At 46.5% G+C, this 17,095-nt stretch overlaps 1 protein-coding gene across 4 annotated transcripts in view; it reads right to left on the bottom strand.

Moving 5' to 3' along the window:
- Positions 1-234: 234 nt before the first annotated feature.
- Positions 235-17,095, bottom strand: part of LOC103567206 (liver carboxylesterase-like) — a 31,813-nt gene continuing 14,952 nt past the window's right edge. For 2 of the 4 annotated variants that reach the window (XM_070613669.1, XM_070613667.1), the window contains 7 exons: positions 15,416-15,520; positions 8,652-8,792; positions 6,725-6,805; positions 6,323-6,470; positions 1,989-2,120; positions 913-985; positions 236-631 (listed from right to left, as the gene is read on the bottom strand). In XM_070613669.1, coding sequence (XP_070469770.1) covers positions 448-631; positions 913-985; positions 1,989-2,120; positions 6,323-6,470; positions 6,725-6,805; positions 8,652-8,792; positions 15,416-15,520 — 864 coding nt within the window. In that variant the 3' untranslated portion in view covers positions 236-447. Of the gene's footprint in view, positions 632-912; positions 986-1,988; positions 2,121-6,322; positions 6,471-6,724; positions 6,806-8,651; positions 8,793-13,013; positions 13,053-15,415; positions 15,521-17,095 lie in introns of all 4 variants that reach the window. The other 2 variants (XM_070613668.1, XM_070613666.1) reach the window with 2 other exon arrangements.

Below are 17,095 nucleotides of genomic sequence, written 5' to 3' on the forward strand. Positions count from 1 at the left end.
CACAAGGAAGATAGGGACACTGCACTCTGGCCACCCCACATCCTGTTGTTGGAAGGTGTTGAGGGCCTAGAGACATGGAGCAGATGCAAAGCGTCCCAGGGCCCAGCCTGCTGCTCTGCTTGTCCAGAGGCCGAGTCAGACCTGTCAGAGGCAACTTGCTGCAGATAGTGCCCTCTCTCTTCATCCTTCTCTCTACAAGGAGGATGGCTTACTCTTCAGTTCAAGACACAGACACTGACTTGGCCTCCAAATGGACATTTATTCCCAAAATTGAGGCCACAGATACAGAAATTCCCCCTCTCTGGCCTCTGTCCACACCCGCCCCCGCCCCCCCCCCAGACAATTCCCCAGCCTCCACAATAAGATGCCTCTTCGGACTTTAAGCAAATTCTGTAGAACACTCTGTCCTGGCTCCCCCAGGCCCCTGAGGCCTGTTAGGTTGCCTACTCAAAGTTCAACGTGTTCTGTCTGTTGTTGCTTCTCTGCTGCCTCCTTGGCCAGGAGCTCGGTCCAGAAAGCCACTTCCTTGTCTTTCAGCTTCTGGGCTGCCTGGGTGGTGACACCAATCTGCAGGTAGCCTTCCTTCTGGTCATATGCTGGCCAGTGGGGCAGCCCCTCACCATTGGGGTTCCTGGGAACAGAAGCAAAGAGATATTCCCCAAATCTACTGTGTGGTCTCAACAATCCTCTGAGAGTTTCAGGGACTTCTGGTGTTATCTCTGCCTAGAGGCTCATATGCCTCCAACGATAGGGAGCTCACCATCTCCTGAGCAGCCTGCCTATTTTTAGAGAGTGCTCAAGTCAAAGGCCACAGGGTCAGGAGTTTGACCATTAAACATTATATGCTACCCCTTTCTAACAGACATGCCCTACCACTTCCCATCTCTGCTCCATCATTGCCACCAGGCTCACCCATTCCAAGCAAAGTTGGCCCAGAATTTCATCACCATCTTGCTGAGTTTGATCTCCTCTTCTGAGGCACCCTCTGTGGGGAAGAAGACAAAAAGCCTTTGCTACTCAAGTGTGTTTAATGGACCCACAGCAGCAGCATCACTTGAGAGCTTGTAAGAAATTTAGAATCTGAGCTCTTACTGCAGAGCCACTGGGTCAAAAACTGCATTTTAAGAAGACGCTGGGTAACGTATGTGCACTTTAAGCTTGAGAGTTACAGATCTACAACACAATAAATGGATGCAGTCAATCTGAAAGCCTTTGTCTTCAGTGCCTACCAGTCCTACACCACCCCCTTCAGAATTACAATGCTGTACCCCTGACTTTCCATCACACCAACCCCACCTCAGAAGATTTCTCTCCTTTGGGCCTGTTCTCAAGCCCCTTGACCTACCCAAATTTACACAGACTCTGATAAATAACAGAGCTGCAATGGTCCTAAAGTGTCACCCAACCTGGGAGTTCCAGAGGCAGTGGTGTGTCACAAATAACCCTGGTTGCTGTTTGTGGAGGTGAGTCATGCAACTCATCCCTCACTGTTAATAATTAAGGCATTGAAGACATTTGTGAAAGGGTTTCTTATAATATCATATTATTAATATAATAAGTTTGAAAAGGTATGAGTTTTAGAAAGATGGACAAATGGTAGGATAGGTAAATAGACACACAGTAGCCCTGATTCAACCTCAACACCCATTCTAACCTCTCTATCTCTCAGTCTGCTATGCTCTTGTGAGTGGAAATGGGGGTGGCATTCTAGCCCTTGATCTGGACCTGACAGCTCACCAACCGCTTGTCACATTAATGCCCAGGTCTGGATTCTTGTAGTGACCATGAATGAGGGCACATGGATACGCATTCTCTATCAGGCATGCTGCAGCAAGAGAAAGGTTGGGGACACTTGTTGCTCAACCCTGTTATGGAGAATTTGGGGAATTAAGACCTGGAAAGAAGGAGTAAATTGCCCAAGGCCACCAAGCTGAGACTTGTACCCAGATCTGCTAATCCCAAGTTTGTAGTCAGTAAAGGGCCATCACCTTTTAGAAATGGGGCCCCGAAGACAGAGAAGATCTCATCTCCATGGTCCCCTATCACCGTCTTGGGTTTCATGACTGATGAGAAGCTTGGGCGGTACTGAAACTCATACATGAAGGTGGAGGCTCCGGCATCTGAGAAGACATGGATTCATACACAGTTCATTTTACCTGATGCACACCTGGATGGTATCAAGGTCTCTGGGGGCCCCGAGCACTCAGGGAATTGGTGGCACACCTGGGTCCTGAGTACACAGCAACAACAATATTAATAACAACTGCCATTGTGAGTGTCAGCTGTGTGCTGGACACTGTGTGGCCCTGCAGAAAACTCTTGGTTATCAGCATAATAAATAATGTTTTCAAAAGTTCTCTGACTTGCTTTAGGGCTCATAGGTGGTGGAGGTGGAATGGAATTTGAGCCAGTGTTTGTTGAATGAATGAATGAAGATTAAATGAATGAATAAATGAATATTGAAACACTAGATAGATCCATTGAAAATAACTATCATTATAGGGTCACTGGGTCAATTCCCATAAACCCAGTTGCTTCCTGATGCATCCACACTCAAGAACACCTACAAACCTACAGTTGACACTACTGGATTTCATTGATAACAGGCTAGTTTCCATTCCTTTGGAGAATCCCTGCTGTCCAACAGTAGTCATCTGTTCTGGCCAGTTTTGAGAGTTTCCAGTGTTTTTTCTCACCTATTCTGAGAAGAATGAAGCAACTCCAAGTTGCTGGTCTGAAAGCACAAATATTTAAATACAAACACATGCAGAAAGGGGACAATCTGTCTCTTGTTTCTCAGGGCACCTCAAACTCAGCCTTCCCTTTTCCTCTGTCACCTCACATGTCTTGCCTCCTCCTTGGCCTGGGGAGTGTTAAGGTGGTGGCGTAAGAGAGAAGAGGGGGCTGAGGAAGGACAACATTGCCTCTCTGCTGCCCTCTCTCCTCCTCTCCCCTGCCCCCTCTCTCACTTCCCCCTCTCCAAGTCCCAGAGATGTCAGTTTTCCTGCTGATGGCTTCACCAGAGCTGCCCATCCCTGCTCCCTCAGGGCTAACTCATGGGCCATTTGGGCATGGATGTCAGCACTTTGCAGAAATCATATTGCCTACAAGGCGTTAAAGGTCATTCCCAAGTGAGGCTGCTGGAGAAACTTTACAACTTTTTCTCCCCTTGGACACAATAACAAATTTGGAAAATGCAGAAAAAAGGAAAAGGAACAAAAAGAGCGTATATAATCTCACCATTCAGAGAAAACTGTTAATATTTTTGCATATATCCCTTTTCATTTCTTTGTTTGAGGAAGATTAGCCTAGAGCTAACATCTGTGACAATCCTCCTCTGCTTTATTTCTGGGTCACCTCCACAGCATGGCTGACGAGTGGAGCAAGTCTGCACCCAGGATCTGAACCCGCAAACCCGGCCACCAAAGCAGAGCACCCAGAAGTTTAATCACTTGGCCATGGGGCCAGCCCCACATGTTCCTCTTATGTATATAAAGTTGAGACAATATTGTATATGTTATTATGTAAATATTATAATCATTTCTTCACATCATTAAATATTCATCCAATGATTTAACAATATATGCCATGCTGACATGAGGAAGTAGAATAACTTATTTAATTGCCTCCCACACCCCATCATTGCACCCTTGGTTTGGGGAGAGGAGGTGTTTGGAAGAAGCAATCCCCTGCAGTTCAGGAATCCACTTGTTAAACAGCTGCTTCCAGCTCAGCAGAGCTCCCTGAAAGGAGGGGTTCACCTCGCCTCTGCCGCCCAAACCTTTTAGAGAGGAGCTCAGAACACAGCCATAGAGGAGAGATCTTCTGTGAATGAGAGAACTTATTTTTGGCACAATGCTGACCAAAAGATATACTTCTGTTTCTTCATTTTTTAACTTACTGCCTTAAATCACTGAGATTTGTAAAATCCTTACAATCACAACACATCTTCAAAGTTAAGTAAGGCACAGATTTAGATAATTACGATTGGGAACAATGAGAGAAGCAGAAGGAAAGAGACAGCTAGTAATAAAAAAATATGCAAATTAAAACAGTGTGATGTTCTCTGTCTTTTTTTTTTTTTTTTTTTGGTGAGGAAGAGCTTATTAAAGAGGCAGTGTTGTTTTTCTTTTTTAGTGTGAGAGTCTCGGGTTAGAGAATTAGGAAATCCACCCTCTTACCACTGGAAACAAACTTCAAACTCTGCATCAGCAACTTGAAAATGCTCCTACATCACAGCCTACATTAATTTCACTTCTAAAACCAATCTTAAAAAATTATTAGAGACAAGATTAAAGACGTATGCAAATAAGGCCGAGCAGAATGTTTTTCTAGCATTAAAATGTGAGCAGTCAGGTGAAATGTCCAATAGGACAGGAATACTAAAATAATCTTTTCTTTTTATTTTTTTGGCGAGAAAGTTTGGCCCTGAGCTAACGTCTGTGCCAGTCTTCCTCTATTTTGTATCTGGGATGCCTCCAAAGCATGGCTTGATGAGTGGTGCTAGGGCCGTGCCCGGTATCCAAACCTGTGAACCCTGAGGCGCTGAAGTGGAGCAGGTGAACTTAGCCACTCCACAACTGGGCCAGCCCCAACTACTACAATAAATTTTAATCCATGAAATGATGAGTGTTTTCAATGAGGTTTTACTGACATTGAGGAAACATCGACAATATCGTGTTCTATAAGTAAAAACATAATATAAATTAATTTTTAAATTTATGTAAGGCATAGAAAGATTATTAAAGGAAAACATATCAAAAATTCATAGCAGATTCTTCTAGGTGGAGGGGTTACGAGTGATATCTAACTGCTTCTTTATGTGTTCCGCATTTTCAAAACTTTCCACAACTGAAATACACTATAATTATTATATATAAATTTTATATTCTGAAAGTTCTTTTTTATCAAAAAGACAGTGAGGAAAATACACAAATGAAAGGATAACGTTGACAAAATCTGTGTAGTCCTGTCAAAAGACCCTGAACTCAAAGTCATGAGACTTCAGCTGAAAAACACAAGTCCGGTGTGGCTGGACCAGCAGATGATGCAGACAGGGATACCACAAATCAGACAGGTAGGAAGAATAAAGACAAAGTTTATGAAAGAACAGGTTTGACCCAGGTGGACCCTGGCTATAGAGTTTCATCAGGACCCTCAGGAGGAGGAAGTGGTAACCAGCACCTGTATGTTACTGTCCTGAGTGCTTGGGCACATAGTAGGTCAGCTGGAGGTACTTTTTACCATTCTTATAACATCTTGAATTTACAACCATCCCAGCAAGTTTAGAGAGAGAGGTCAGGACCAGAGAACCATTTCCTGTCTTGCAGACCAGATGAAGGAGGGCTCCTAGAGAAGGACGGGTCCTGTGAAGACCTCTGAAAGGCACGCAGAAGGGACACCTCCCCTCTAGGTGACCACATCCACCCTGACCTCATACCCCACCCACATGGCCTTGCATCAGTGTGGGAGGTCCTGTGGTAGACCCAGCACACACCAGGATGGACAAAAGCCAGCTGCAAACATTGACATTCTCCAGACCACCTGCCCCCACACCTCCTGCTACTCGTTTCTTTCAGCTTTCTTGGTCCTGGACAACCCCTCCTGATCTTTTGTTTGGCCTCACTCTACCCCCAGCTCCACTAGTTAATGAATTAGTTTGTTCTGGACCTTCCAAATCCTGTCTTCTAAGGTTAGCTCTATGGCCCCATGGACTACAAAACTTTCAAGTGAGGAGTCCTTGTAGCAGATGCAGTTGATGCCTCACCATATCCTCTACTTCTGGACATGCCAAACTGACTTCCACCTCCAGGTCTGCAGCTCTTTACCTGAGGTCTTCGGCCACCAAAGACCACTCTGCCCATGTGTACAGTAGGTCAAAGCACCAGAGAACTAACAACCCCTTGGGAACAGCCTTCAACCAAGGACTCCTGGAAGTTGGAGGATAAATACTGGAACTCTCATACTGCTCTCTTGGGATAACCCAGAGATTGTTTACTGCAGGTTTCCCAGAGCTCCCCAGCTCCAGTGTCCAAATGGATACTTGCTTGATAGGGCAGCATGGATTGGCTTCCTTCTACTTCGTGTGTCACTTCTATACTCCTCTACTCATGTTTTCTGGGATCACTTCCAAAACAAACTACTTGCACTTGGATCCTTTTCCAAGAGTCACCTTCTAGCAGAAACCAACATAGGACAACATGCCACCCTAGGCCATATGGGACAAACTTTCCAAATATTTCTTTATGTAGCGGTGTGGGCAGGACAGACAGCACAGCTGGTTGGGTCAGTGTCCCTTTCTTCTCCAACCTTTGGGACTCACCTCTGTGGAGACGGGCCACAGTCACAGATGGGACACCAAACATCACATCGCCTATCAAGTCCAGGAACAGGTCTTTCTTTTTGACAGGATCTTCAGTCCCTCCTAAATACTTCTCAGTGGCCACTGGAGTCACTTCCTCAGGGATGTTCTGAAATAGGTCAAGAGTGAAAGTGATCGCCACCCTCCAGTGAGTGGCACAGCTTCTCTTCTTGTGTTAATGGTGAGCCTCTCGAGCCCTGTGCAACCATCCCCCACCTTGGGTGGTGGGTGAGAAAGGTAGAAAAATGGGGGCAAAACCCTCTGGCCCACATCTTCATTCTGCAATTTAATCGCTTTGTGATTTGGGGAAACTCCTCCCCTCTTTGGGTCTTAGCCAGTTCCTGTGATTCCCTAGACTCTTACAAGGATGGGGCAGGACTTCTGCAAGAGTGACGTGGCCGTCTTCTGGTCCAGCTTGCCTTCAGAGAGCGGGTAGCCCATCATCTGTTAAAACAAAGGTTAAGCAATTGTGAATCATTGGGAATTAGAGGAAGAATCAAACTGACCCATCAACCATATCAATGCAGACTGAAGGTCACCTTGTCATGTCTTGACAGTCAGGGTCTTTGAAGAGTTGGGCAAAATCAATGAGTCCAACGGACTTATATCCAGATGCTCAAGGAGTGCAAAGAGGGTAAAGTAAATGTTAGGAAGAGCTGTCCCAGTCCTTTGCAGTATGTATGTGCATGTATATGTCAGGCTACAGTCCCCACAATGGTCATCAAGACAGAGAGGGAAGGCTTAAGCCAGGCTAGTATGGACGCGAAGGGCTCTGGGCAGAGGACACAGAGCTCACAAATACCCTCCCTGTCTCAGCTGACTGAAGAAGCCCTAAATCCTGCCATTATGGCATTGGTCCTTCAATAGGACCCCTGAAATTGTTCTGAAGTGAGAAATGCAGAACTCTGTACGTAATGACTCCATCTAAACCTCTGCATAAGGGACTTGACCAAAATCTAACAAGGCTTAGGCAGCTCAAGGCCCTGTCTTTAGGATGATGCAGCTTCCCTTAAAATGCCTGCCTGACAAAGCAGGGGGTTTTCTCAGGGGAAATTTACTGTTTGTTACAGCCCAAACCTGGTGATAGGTAGATAGGTCCCATAAACCCCTCTCGGAGTAGTAACTTTAGATAGTTTGCAATTATAAATCCTTTCTCTGACCTTTACAATGTAGAGAAACTATCCCACCTGTTTCCTTAAGGACCTGAGAGCCATCTCTCTGAAAGCAAACTTTGAGGGAATGACTCTTGCTCTCTCTTAGTCCCTGGAGGAGGGTAGAAACCTAACTGCTTTGGGCACCTTGCTCCACATATACCACTGTCTCCTGTCATAAAGGCAAAAGAGTTTTTGGGCTGGTCCAGCGACTAGTGGTTAAGGTCACCCGCTCTGCTTCAGTGGCCCAGGGGTTCACTGGGTCGGATCCCAGGTGGGCGTAGATCTACTCACTGCTCATCAAACCAAGCTGTGTCAGCATCCCACACACAAAATAGAGGAAGATTGGCAATGGAAGTTAGCTCAGGGCCAATCTTCCTCACCAAAAACAAAACAAAACAGGAAAATTTGCTTCTCCTCCAATGAACACCAATTAACTAAAACAGGTGGACTAGTCCCATGGGCAAACCACCCTGCATACACCATGCCGTTCCCTGAGCACACGGACCCTTTAAACAGGCCTCAAGCTTTAGTTTCAGGGACTTGCTCAGTTCATGCTGGACTCTCTTCCCCACTGCAGTGATATAACTGAATAAAACTTGTCCTCACCACTTACGTTGCTGTCAGCTTGATCTTTGGCAGAAGGGACAGCCCTTCCTAGCTTTCAGCAGTCATTTTAACACAGGAGGAAGCGAACTCCTATGAATGTTTGCAGTTGGATGACCAGGAGTGTGTGTGGAGTTTATGGAGAAACCATGAAGGCACCAAGCCCAGGGGAGAGGCTGCTGGGCCCCAGCCTCACACTCCTTCAGCCCTGAGCTCCTTGTCCTCTCCAGGCCTCGATTTTCTCATCTGCCCCATGATTGTCTCTACAGGCCCCCCAGCATCGACATTTCAGGATTCTTGGATTGGAAAAGAATCAGAGAGTGTTTAGGGAGAGAAGTTCCCAGCGCTGCACACTCAGGTGGCAGTTGGGCCAAGCCACAGAAGGTTTCCATGGAAATGTCAACTTGTGCAAAGGTGACGGCTGTCCTGGACCCCGAGGAGGGTCTGGACAAGGAGGAGCTCCTGTGACCTGAGACGGGAGAGGTGATGTGAAGGGCAGGGGAGGTGAGTCTAATAGACCAGTGCATTCTCACCATTGGAATAACCCAGCCGAACTCTTGCTTATTGATTCCGATGATGTAGGGAACAGTGTTGAACGTCTTTTCAGCCAGAATCTCCTCAGGCATCTTTGGCAGCAGCACTCCATCAACCACAGCGGGCAGGAAGGGATGGCTCTGGGGAAGAGGGAGCACAGTGTGTGCACTTCTCCTCTCAAGGAAACACCTGCCTCTGCATCCCCACCTGGCTGAGCACAAGGCCAGCACCACAGACCTGCATGCCCATGGCAGTGACCACAGAACTGAGGGTCCCATCAAAGGATGGTAAGTCTCTGTTGCACCCAAGGGCAGAAATTCGACCAGAGGCTAGATAGGGTAAGGTGTTGGGGGCAAGTCTCCCTCAAATTGAAAGATATATGCATATACATACACACACATATACACATTTATATATATTCAAATATGTATAAGTATATAAATATATGTATAGATTTAATCATTTAGATATGTATACATACTTACATATATTTCAATTAGAGTGTATATATATCTATGTATGTGTCTCTCTCTCTACAGTGAGTCCTCATTATTCGTGGTGGTTTAGGGCTGTAAGTCACCGTGAACTCTGAATTAGTGAACACTGAGCCACTGCTCCCAGGGGAAATACGGGGTCAGGTTCCTGCACGCCTGTGGTCACATTTTCATCAACCCTCTTTTGTGTGTGTTTGAAGACATCTTATGCAATATACATTTATTACACATAACTAGTTATCTGTAGTTCTTATTTATAATAAAGAACCAGCCAATAAGGACTCCACATTTTCTGGAGCCTGGGTAATGTGACTGTAATTTCCTTGTCCTTCAGCCTTGTGACAGCACTGTCTACTATGAGTTTATCGTCATCATCTCATGAATCCACAACTGTAGCAATTTTTCCACAGCTTCATCACACCCTACGGATGTTACTTTAGCCTTTCCAGAGGGGCCTCAGAGCAAATTTCCTCCTCCTTTTTCTGGATGGGCTGCAGGGTTGGTTCATTAACACTGAACGCACAGCCGACAGCACTGTAACCCACGCCTGAACGAAGCTCATCAAACACACGTACTTTCTCCCATGTTGAGCACATCGAAGCATTATTCTGCTTAGGAACACTAGACAGCCCCTTAGCACTATGCCTGGGGCCATTTTAAACAGAGAAACCACCAACAGAAAGCATACAAATGTGAAAAACGTGGCACTAAATGGACCATGGGAATGACATTTTTTAATAGTATGAGAGATGATACAGAAGACGGAGTGTAGCCTTCTTTGATCTCAAATGGGAACGCACAGTCATCACTTGACTTGCACTTTCTCTCCCTCTGCGCATGTCCCTGAATGATCACAAAAGTGCTCCGAGTGATGATTTGGAGTAAGAAATAAATTTCAGTGAATAGGTGAACTCAGAAAAACAGAATTCATGATTAATGACAATTGACTGTATCTATGTCTCTATATTTAAACACGAGCTATTCTTGATGAAAGGTTTGCTTCAAGGAGGCAGTGAGCTCCTCGTCACTCCAGGTGCCTAAACTGAGGCTTGGCTCTCTATCAGAGAGCAATAGCAGGAGAAAAAGAATCAGGGATGGGCTCGCGTTGTGTTGATAAATGCCTTAATTTTAGATTTTACATTTGTTGCAAAATATTTACATGGTCCCGCAGAGCCTGACTCACCTGTCACCATCTGAGAAGCTGGTTCTGGGTACAGTTATATTTCATATTCGCTCACAGAAGTTGTTAAGAGCATGGATTTTGGAGCCAGACCATCTGGATTTGAAACAGGGCTCTGCCACTTACTAGCTGATAACCTGGGAAAGTAATTTCATGTGTTTGTGCCTCAGTTTCCTTATCTATAAGATGGGTTGTTGTGGGGCTTAAATGGCTGAACACATGCAAAATGCTCAGCACAGTCCCTGTACCTGGAAAGGGCTGGATGAACATTAGATATTATTCATGAGCAGTGTTGTTCCAGATCCCTCACTTAGACATCAGCCCCACGTGCCATATTTCCAGCTCCACCCACTATGTGTCATATTCCCCCCTGGATGGCAGGTGAAACTGGACAATACCCAGGCTTTGAGACCCTGTGACTCCCAGGACCTGTGTCTGCTCCACAAGGGCCAATGAAGACCGGCCAGTTTGGGCTGCAGAGGAAAAGTTCTGTCAAGTGATCTGACTCAGCAGGACAAGGGCCCACATCCTAATGCAATATGGCTGACAACAGGGACAAAGGATCTGGGTGCCACCACTGATCTCTTTGAAAGGCTGTGCAGTTCAGAAAGGGCTGTTGTCGGAAGCTGCCTAGAGGAGCAACTCCTTCTGGAAGGAAGACACAGAGCAGGCCACATGCAGGAAGTACCCGCCATCTGCAGTGGGCCTCAGGAATGAACAGTATTCCAAACAATGGGAATGGCGTGAGCACAGTGACTGTGGTATCAGTGTGTAGCACTAATCCCAGGAACCTCAGACCCCGGGAGCCCTGGGCTTGGAGGAAGGCTGTGGGGCATGGACAGAGAGAGAGTAGACGGTGCAGCACACTTTCTGCACCATGTCTGGCACAGAGCAGGGGCTCAGATATGCTTTGAAGGATAACTCCATGGAGGTGAGTGGATTTGTCTAAGGAGGGTCAGCCTTTTAAGAAGGGGCGACATGCCCTGATGTGGGTCCACAAGGGTAAGTCTGGCTGCACCGTGGGGCGTAGGAGTGGGAGGGAGAGTAGAGGTGGAAGATAGTGAAAGTCCAGGAGACAGACCACGAGGGCCCAAGTTGAGCAGCATCCAGTGGTGGCTGACGCACACCAGCATCAGTGGGAAGGGCAGTGATGTCCTTTGTCATGAGTGGCTGCAGGTGGTCGCCCTGTGTGCGGCTCCTGCATCTCCTGGCTCAGGTCTGAAAAGCAGGGGTCTGCTTCACCCCTTGTCTTTTTCTTATGCCCCACATCCTGTCCATTGGCACATCCTGTCAGCTGTTACTTCAAAAATATCCAGGCGCCAAGCCCTTCTCACCACTCCCTCTGCTGTGGGCTAGTCCAAGCCGCCATGATTCTTTGCCTGGATTATTGCAGCCCAGGGCCCCCCCAGCTGCTGTCCCTGCATCTGCTCTGCCCCTTCCCTACCTTCCATTTAACACAGCTGTCAACGAGCCCTTTGTAACATCCAAGGTCACTCACTCCTCTGTTTAGAACCCTCCCAAGACTTCCGGTTACACTTGGGATCAAAATCCAAGTCCTTTAAAGGACCACCCCCCACCTCCCATTCCCTTTTCAGCCTCAGCCCTGTTCCTCTTTCCCTCCACACCAGCCACATTGCCCTCCTGCCTCAGGGCCTTTGCTGTTGCTCTTCCCTCTGCTGGGAACACTCTTCTTCCCATGTTCCTGACAGCTGGCTTCTTTCTCTTCCTCCAGAACTGGCTTAATATCACCTTCTCATGGAGCATTCCCCACTCTGCCATGTAAATTCAAACCACGGGCAAACTCCAGCCCCACCTCCCAATTACTGTTCTACCCTAATGCTGACTATCATCACACACAGTATGTATTTTATTTGTCTGTTTATTGACTCTTCCCTCACTCTAGGAGGCAAGGCATACCTCTATTTTACTTGTCTTGCTGCTATAACACCAGATCCTGAATCAGGTAGGGCATGTAGTAAGTACTATTTAAATCTTTGCTGAATGACTGAGCGAATCTCATCTAATCCTCACCACACTTTTCAAGCGAAGTGTTACCATCCCCAGGGAGAGAGCAGAGAGGACAGGAATGTGAGACGTTGCAGAGATAATGCCATTGGAAACTGGAAACATATTAGAGGGCAGGAGAGGAGGAAGAAGGAGATGAGGAGGATGCTGTTGGAGTTTCCTCCTGGCTGGGAGGAGGGGGGTTCCTCAGGATTGAGATTCTTGGCTCCCTTCCTTACGGCCCTGCAGACAGTGCAGCTTGCACAGCTAACCTACCCAGCAGCCTCCAGGAGAAGATCTGGGCTCCTCAGTGAAGGCTCCTGAAGAAACCCCTTAGCCAGTTATCTCCCTCTCCCCACAGTGGAAGGTTCTAGTCCGGCCTTCTCTACAGGAGCCATTTTGGGGAGCAGGAAATATAAACAAAAATGAGAGGTATGCTGGGCTGAGGAGATACAAGGTTAATGACTGGGAGCCCCGGACTGGGAGTCAGAGGAAGGGGTTCCAGTCCTACATGTAGTCCTCCTGGCTGTGTTTTCCAGACAAATCACTACCCCTCTCTGGGCCTGAGCCATATGAACACAGGGAGTTACTATGAGTCCACACGTGGAACTCTTTCACTCATATTGAAGTGGAGTTTAAAGGTATCAAACTTAAAATCTGTAATCAACACCACAGGTCCTTACCTCTCTGGAGTCTCCACGGAAATCAAGACTGAGAAATTTCTGTGAAGACAAAGGCAGAGGGTGTGGGTGAGGAGGCTTCCTGGAGAAAAGCTGGACCCTGGTTCCCCTGGGCGTGAGCACAGGGTGCAGGTGTAGGACGGGGGAGGGGCTCAGGAGAGGATGTCTGTGGTGGTGCCTGCCCCGCCCTCCATCCATTTCCCCTTATTGTCCCCCCAGACAACAACACCATCTTTTTCCCTGGGGGAGCTCCCGCTTCCCCACTCTCAGTCCTTGAATTCAAGCATCTATGTGACCTGGGGTGCCCCATCTCCCTGACCATAGACATTACTTCCGGAATAAGCACATGCCTATGTCAGTTCAATAGAGATTATGCCAAAACTTTTGCAGGAATTAGTGGAAAACAAGGTTTCTAAGCAGACAGGATGTTAAGTTTAGAGGGCTATTGTTGTCCTTACCCCCCTAGGGGACAAACCTGCCTGATAGTGAAGTGTACACTGAGAAGTAAAAAGCTGAGGGATGGAGATAGATTCTTATTAATATCATATGTGCATCTGCATTCAGCCATGCCTGAAGCCATCTACTCCTGAACTGTAGTTTAGTTTTCAGTTAGTTACGTGAAGAGTCTGTTACAACACATTCCTTTCTCTGCTCTAGGCGCTTTGAGATGAATTTTCTCATCTCATATCAGAAAGTCCTGACTCACTCAAGCTCACAGAAATTCACACCAACCTACACTTCTCTTTGTTGTGTGTTCACCAAGATTGCACTGATCGTAACGTCACATTGTAGCTAAAACATCTGATCGGCATGGAGGAAGTGACCAGTAAGGGTCCCTCTATTATGGGTTGTAACCTTACCATCCAGGTTTGTGTGTGTGTACGTGTGTGTGTGTGTGTGTGTGTTGAGGAGAGTGCATAATCAGGGAAACTCTCCCACGTGATCTCAGAAGATCATGTGCTCTTTCTTCTCTGGGTTTTCCCCAGATCACCAACTCTTCCCTTAAATGCTAGGTCCTCTCGCGCCACATGGAGAATTGTGGAAATAAAGTTGCCTCTTTCCACGCATAAGAAAAAAGTTCCGTTTTAATTCTTTGAATGCATTGGTCACCTTATGTGAGCATTAAAACCCAGGATCCAATTTTAGGGTCACACTGGACTCAACCCATGGAAACAGCAGAGTCTGGCGCTGGAGGTTTGTCCCTGAGGGTCCAGGAGTATCCTCAGGAGCCCAGGGTGCAGACAGAGAGTCCAGGGGCTCAGCCTACTCCTGGGCTCACAGTCACACCCTCCCCCAACAAAAGGAATAGTTTCTGTTGTCCCCGGATGCTGCATTCTCTGGGCATCTGTCCTGCTGTACCCTCCCTGTGATGACCCACTGCAATAGGCATCCATCAATCCTCAAATGTCATCGTCTCTGTGAAGTATCCTTGTGACTATAATGAGTGGTTCCCCTCTCTGTACTCCCAATACGCGTAAGCCAGGACTTATATGAGTGTTTTTCTTTTTGAATAGTTCCCTGTCTGCAGGGACTGTAGGCAATTCACGTGTTCGTCACTCTTCCTGTTATCCACCCATACACTTAGTACAAGTAGATGGGTGGATAGATGGATAGATGGATGAATGGACAGATGGAAGGATGGATGGATGGAGTTTGTTAATACATGGATTGTGAGTGAATTGCATGGATAAATGGCTAGATGGATGATAACTTGCGGATAGGAAATAGATGGATCATTGGTTTTAGAGGGATGGATGATGGAGTGAGGATATATGGTGGTGGATGATGCATGGATGCTTGATAATATGTGAATGAATGCTAGGGATAGATTGATGTTAAATTGATCAGACGATATTGATGAGTTGCATGCTTTGGTGGATGTCTAGATGGAAAATAAGAAGATGAATGGGTAAATGGATGGATGTGTAGTTATCCTAGAATCACAATTAAGGTAGAATCTAGAAAATCTAGAAGCCACCACTGGGTTATAATTGAGGCAGTTTCTAAATGAGCCAAGATAAATTGTGGCAACCTTTCCAAAAATCTTTGTTCTTAATGTCCCCATCCCCAAAATTCAGGATGATAGTTACCTCTGGTAATATGTAATGTTTACTTCTTAAAAATATATCTGAAAGTAAGATAGGCAAAATGGTAAGTTTTGATAAAGCTAGGGGATTATTACACAATGTTCACTATTTTTGACTATGCTAATGATTGAGATATTTCGTGATAGAAAAGAAAAAAAACAAATTCCCCATTCAGATGCAGAGGCTGACACTGCTCTTGAGAGGTGAGACACTGTCCCAGGTAGTTTTCCCGGGTCAAGGAGACAGCTGAAATGATGAAGGCTACAGCCAAGTTTACAGGGTGGGGCCTCATGCGACCACAAGAATGGATGCACCTACCATCTTCACTGACGTCTCCAGGAGCTCGTCCTCTGTCTTCTGGCGCAGGCAGTGAACAATGACAGCCGAGGTCGCGGTTTTACACCCAGCAAACACAGCAATTTGCTGCAAAGATCACAGGTGACAGCAGAATTCAAGCACCATGGCCCTTTCTTTCATCAATAAAGAGGTGTTCCATCCCAATCTCAATTTCTAAAGGCCACACGAGGGGTGGTACAAAATACTCTGGGCCAACAGGTGTGAGTCCTGGTCCCAGTCATGCCAATTACACAGCCTCTGTCTCTGTTACTTTGTCTCTTTTAGAACGGGAACAAAGATCTCAGAGCTGAATATCTAAGGAGGGGCAGCAGGAGTGGGGCTGAGAGCATGGAGTCCAGAATCACTCTGTCTTGTTTCAGATCCAGCTCATCCACTTACTAGACGTTTGGACTCAGGCAAGACACTTACAAAGTAACCAGAGGAGAAGATGCAGATGGAGAGGAGGCAGGCTGCACGATGGTGGAGCCATGGAGAGTGTGTGCGGCTCCCCAGAGCCTAGTACAGTGTCTGACACAGAATCAGTGCTCAGTGTGTATTTGTTGAATAAATAAAAAGGTACTGAGAGAAGTGGAGGAGAGAGAGGGAGAGAGAACATAAGAGCCTTAGATTCCCTTCATTTTCCCAATTTATGGTTCTTATTTGACAGCAAAATCCATCCTCATCTACGTCAACTTTGTTTCCTTTAAATAAATTCCCCCTCTCAACTTAAGCCTGGTCAATGGGGCTTCTGTTGTTTATAAGCAGAGAATTCTGAAAAACATTTTCAAAAATTCTAAAAATCCCTCGTGTCTTCCTCTCCTCCTATTCACCAGCCCCCTTAAGTCTGGCTGCAGCCCCCACCACTCCATGAAAGCAGCTCTCACAGCCCTACGTAAACGCCCCACATCACCGACTCCAGTGGGCTCTCCTCTCCACAGAGCCTCCTGTGGCTCACTCTTCCTTGGCTTCCTAACAGTCTCCAGATAAAGACAAAGCCCTCACCAGGGTCCTGTGCAGTCCCCACAATGTCCCCATCCTCAGCTCACTCCAGGTTCCCTCTGCTCTGGTCACATAAGCCTTTCTCATTCTCTCTTACTTGAGATACTTCCTCCTGCCACGGGACATTTGCACACATTGTTCCCTCTTCCTGAAATATTCTTTTCTCACCAAGTAAATTACTGCTTATTTTTATGATCTCAACTCATTCACCATCTTTTCAGGGAAGATTTTCCTGATACCCTCACCCTATACACTGGACTAACTGCTCCTTTTGGATTCTGTTATGACATCAGGTATCTCTCATTTATTGCTCTTGCCAGAGTTGACATTTTAGGTTTTTTTTGGTTATGTCTTCATTAATTTGTGCCCTTCATTAGAATGGAAGCTTCCTAAGGTTGCTAGATATTGTGTACATCAAAATTATTCATTGATGGGGGCCGGCCCGGTGGCGCAGAGGTTAAGTGTGCATGTTCCGCTTTAGCGTCCCTGGGTTCACAGTTTCGGATCCCAGGTGCAGACATGGCACTGTGTGGCAAGCCATGCTGTGGCAGGCGTCCCACATATAAAGTAGAGGAAGATGAGCATGGATGTTGGCTGAGGGCCAGTCTTCCTCAACAAAAAGAGGAGGATAGGCAGCAGATGTTAGCTCAGAGCTAATCTTTC

This window comes from Equus przewalskii, chromosome 3, assembly GCF_037783145.1.
Source record: "Equus przewalskii isolate Varuska chromosome 3, EquPr2, whole genome shotgun sequence".
Lineage (NCBI taxonomy): Eukaryota > Metazoa > Chordata > Mammalia > Perissodactyla > Equidae > Equus > Equus przewalskii.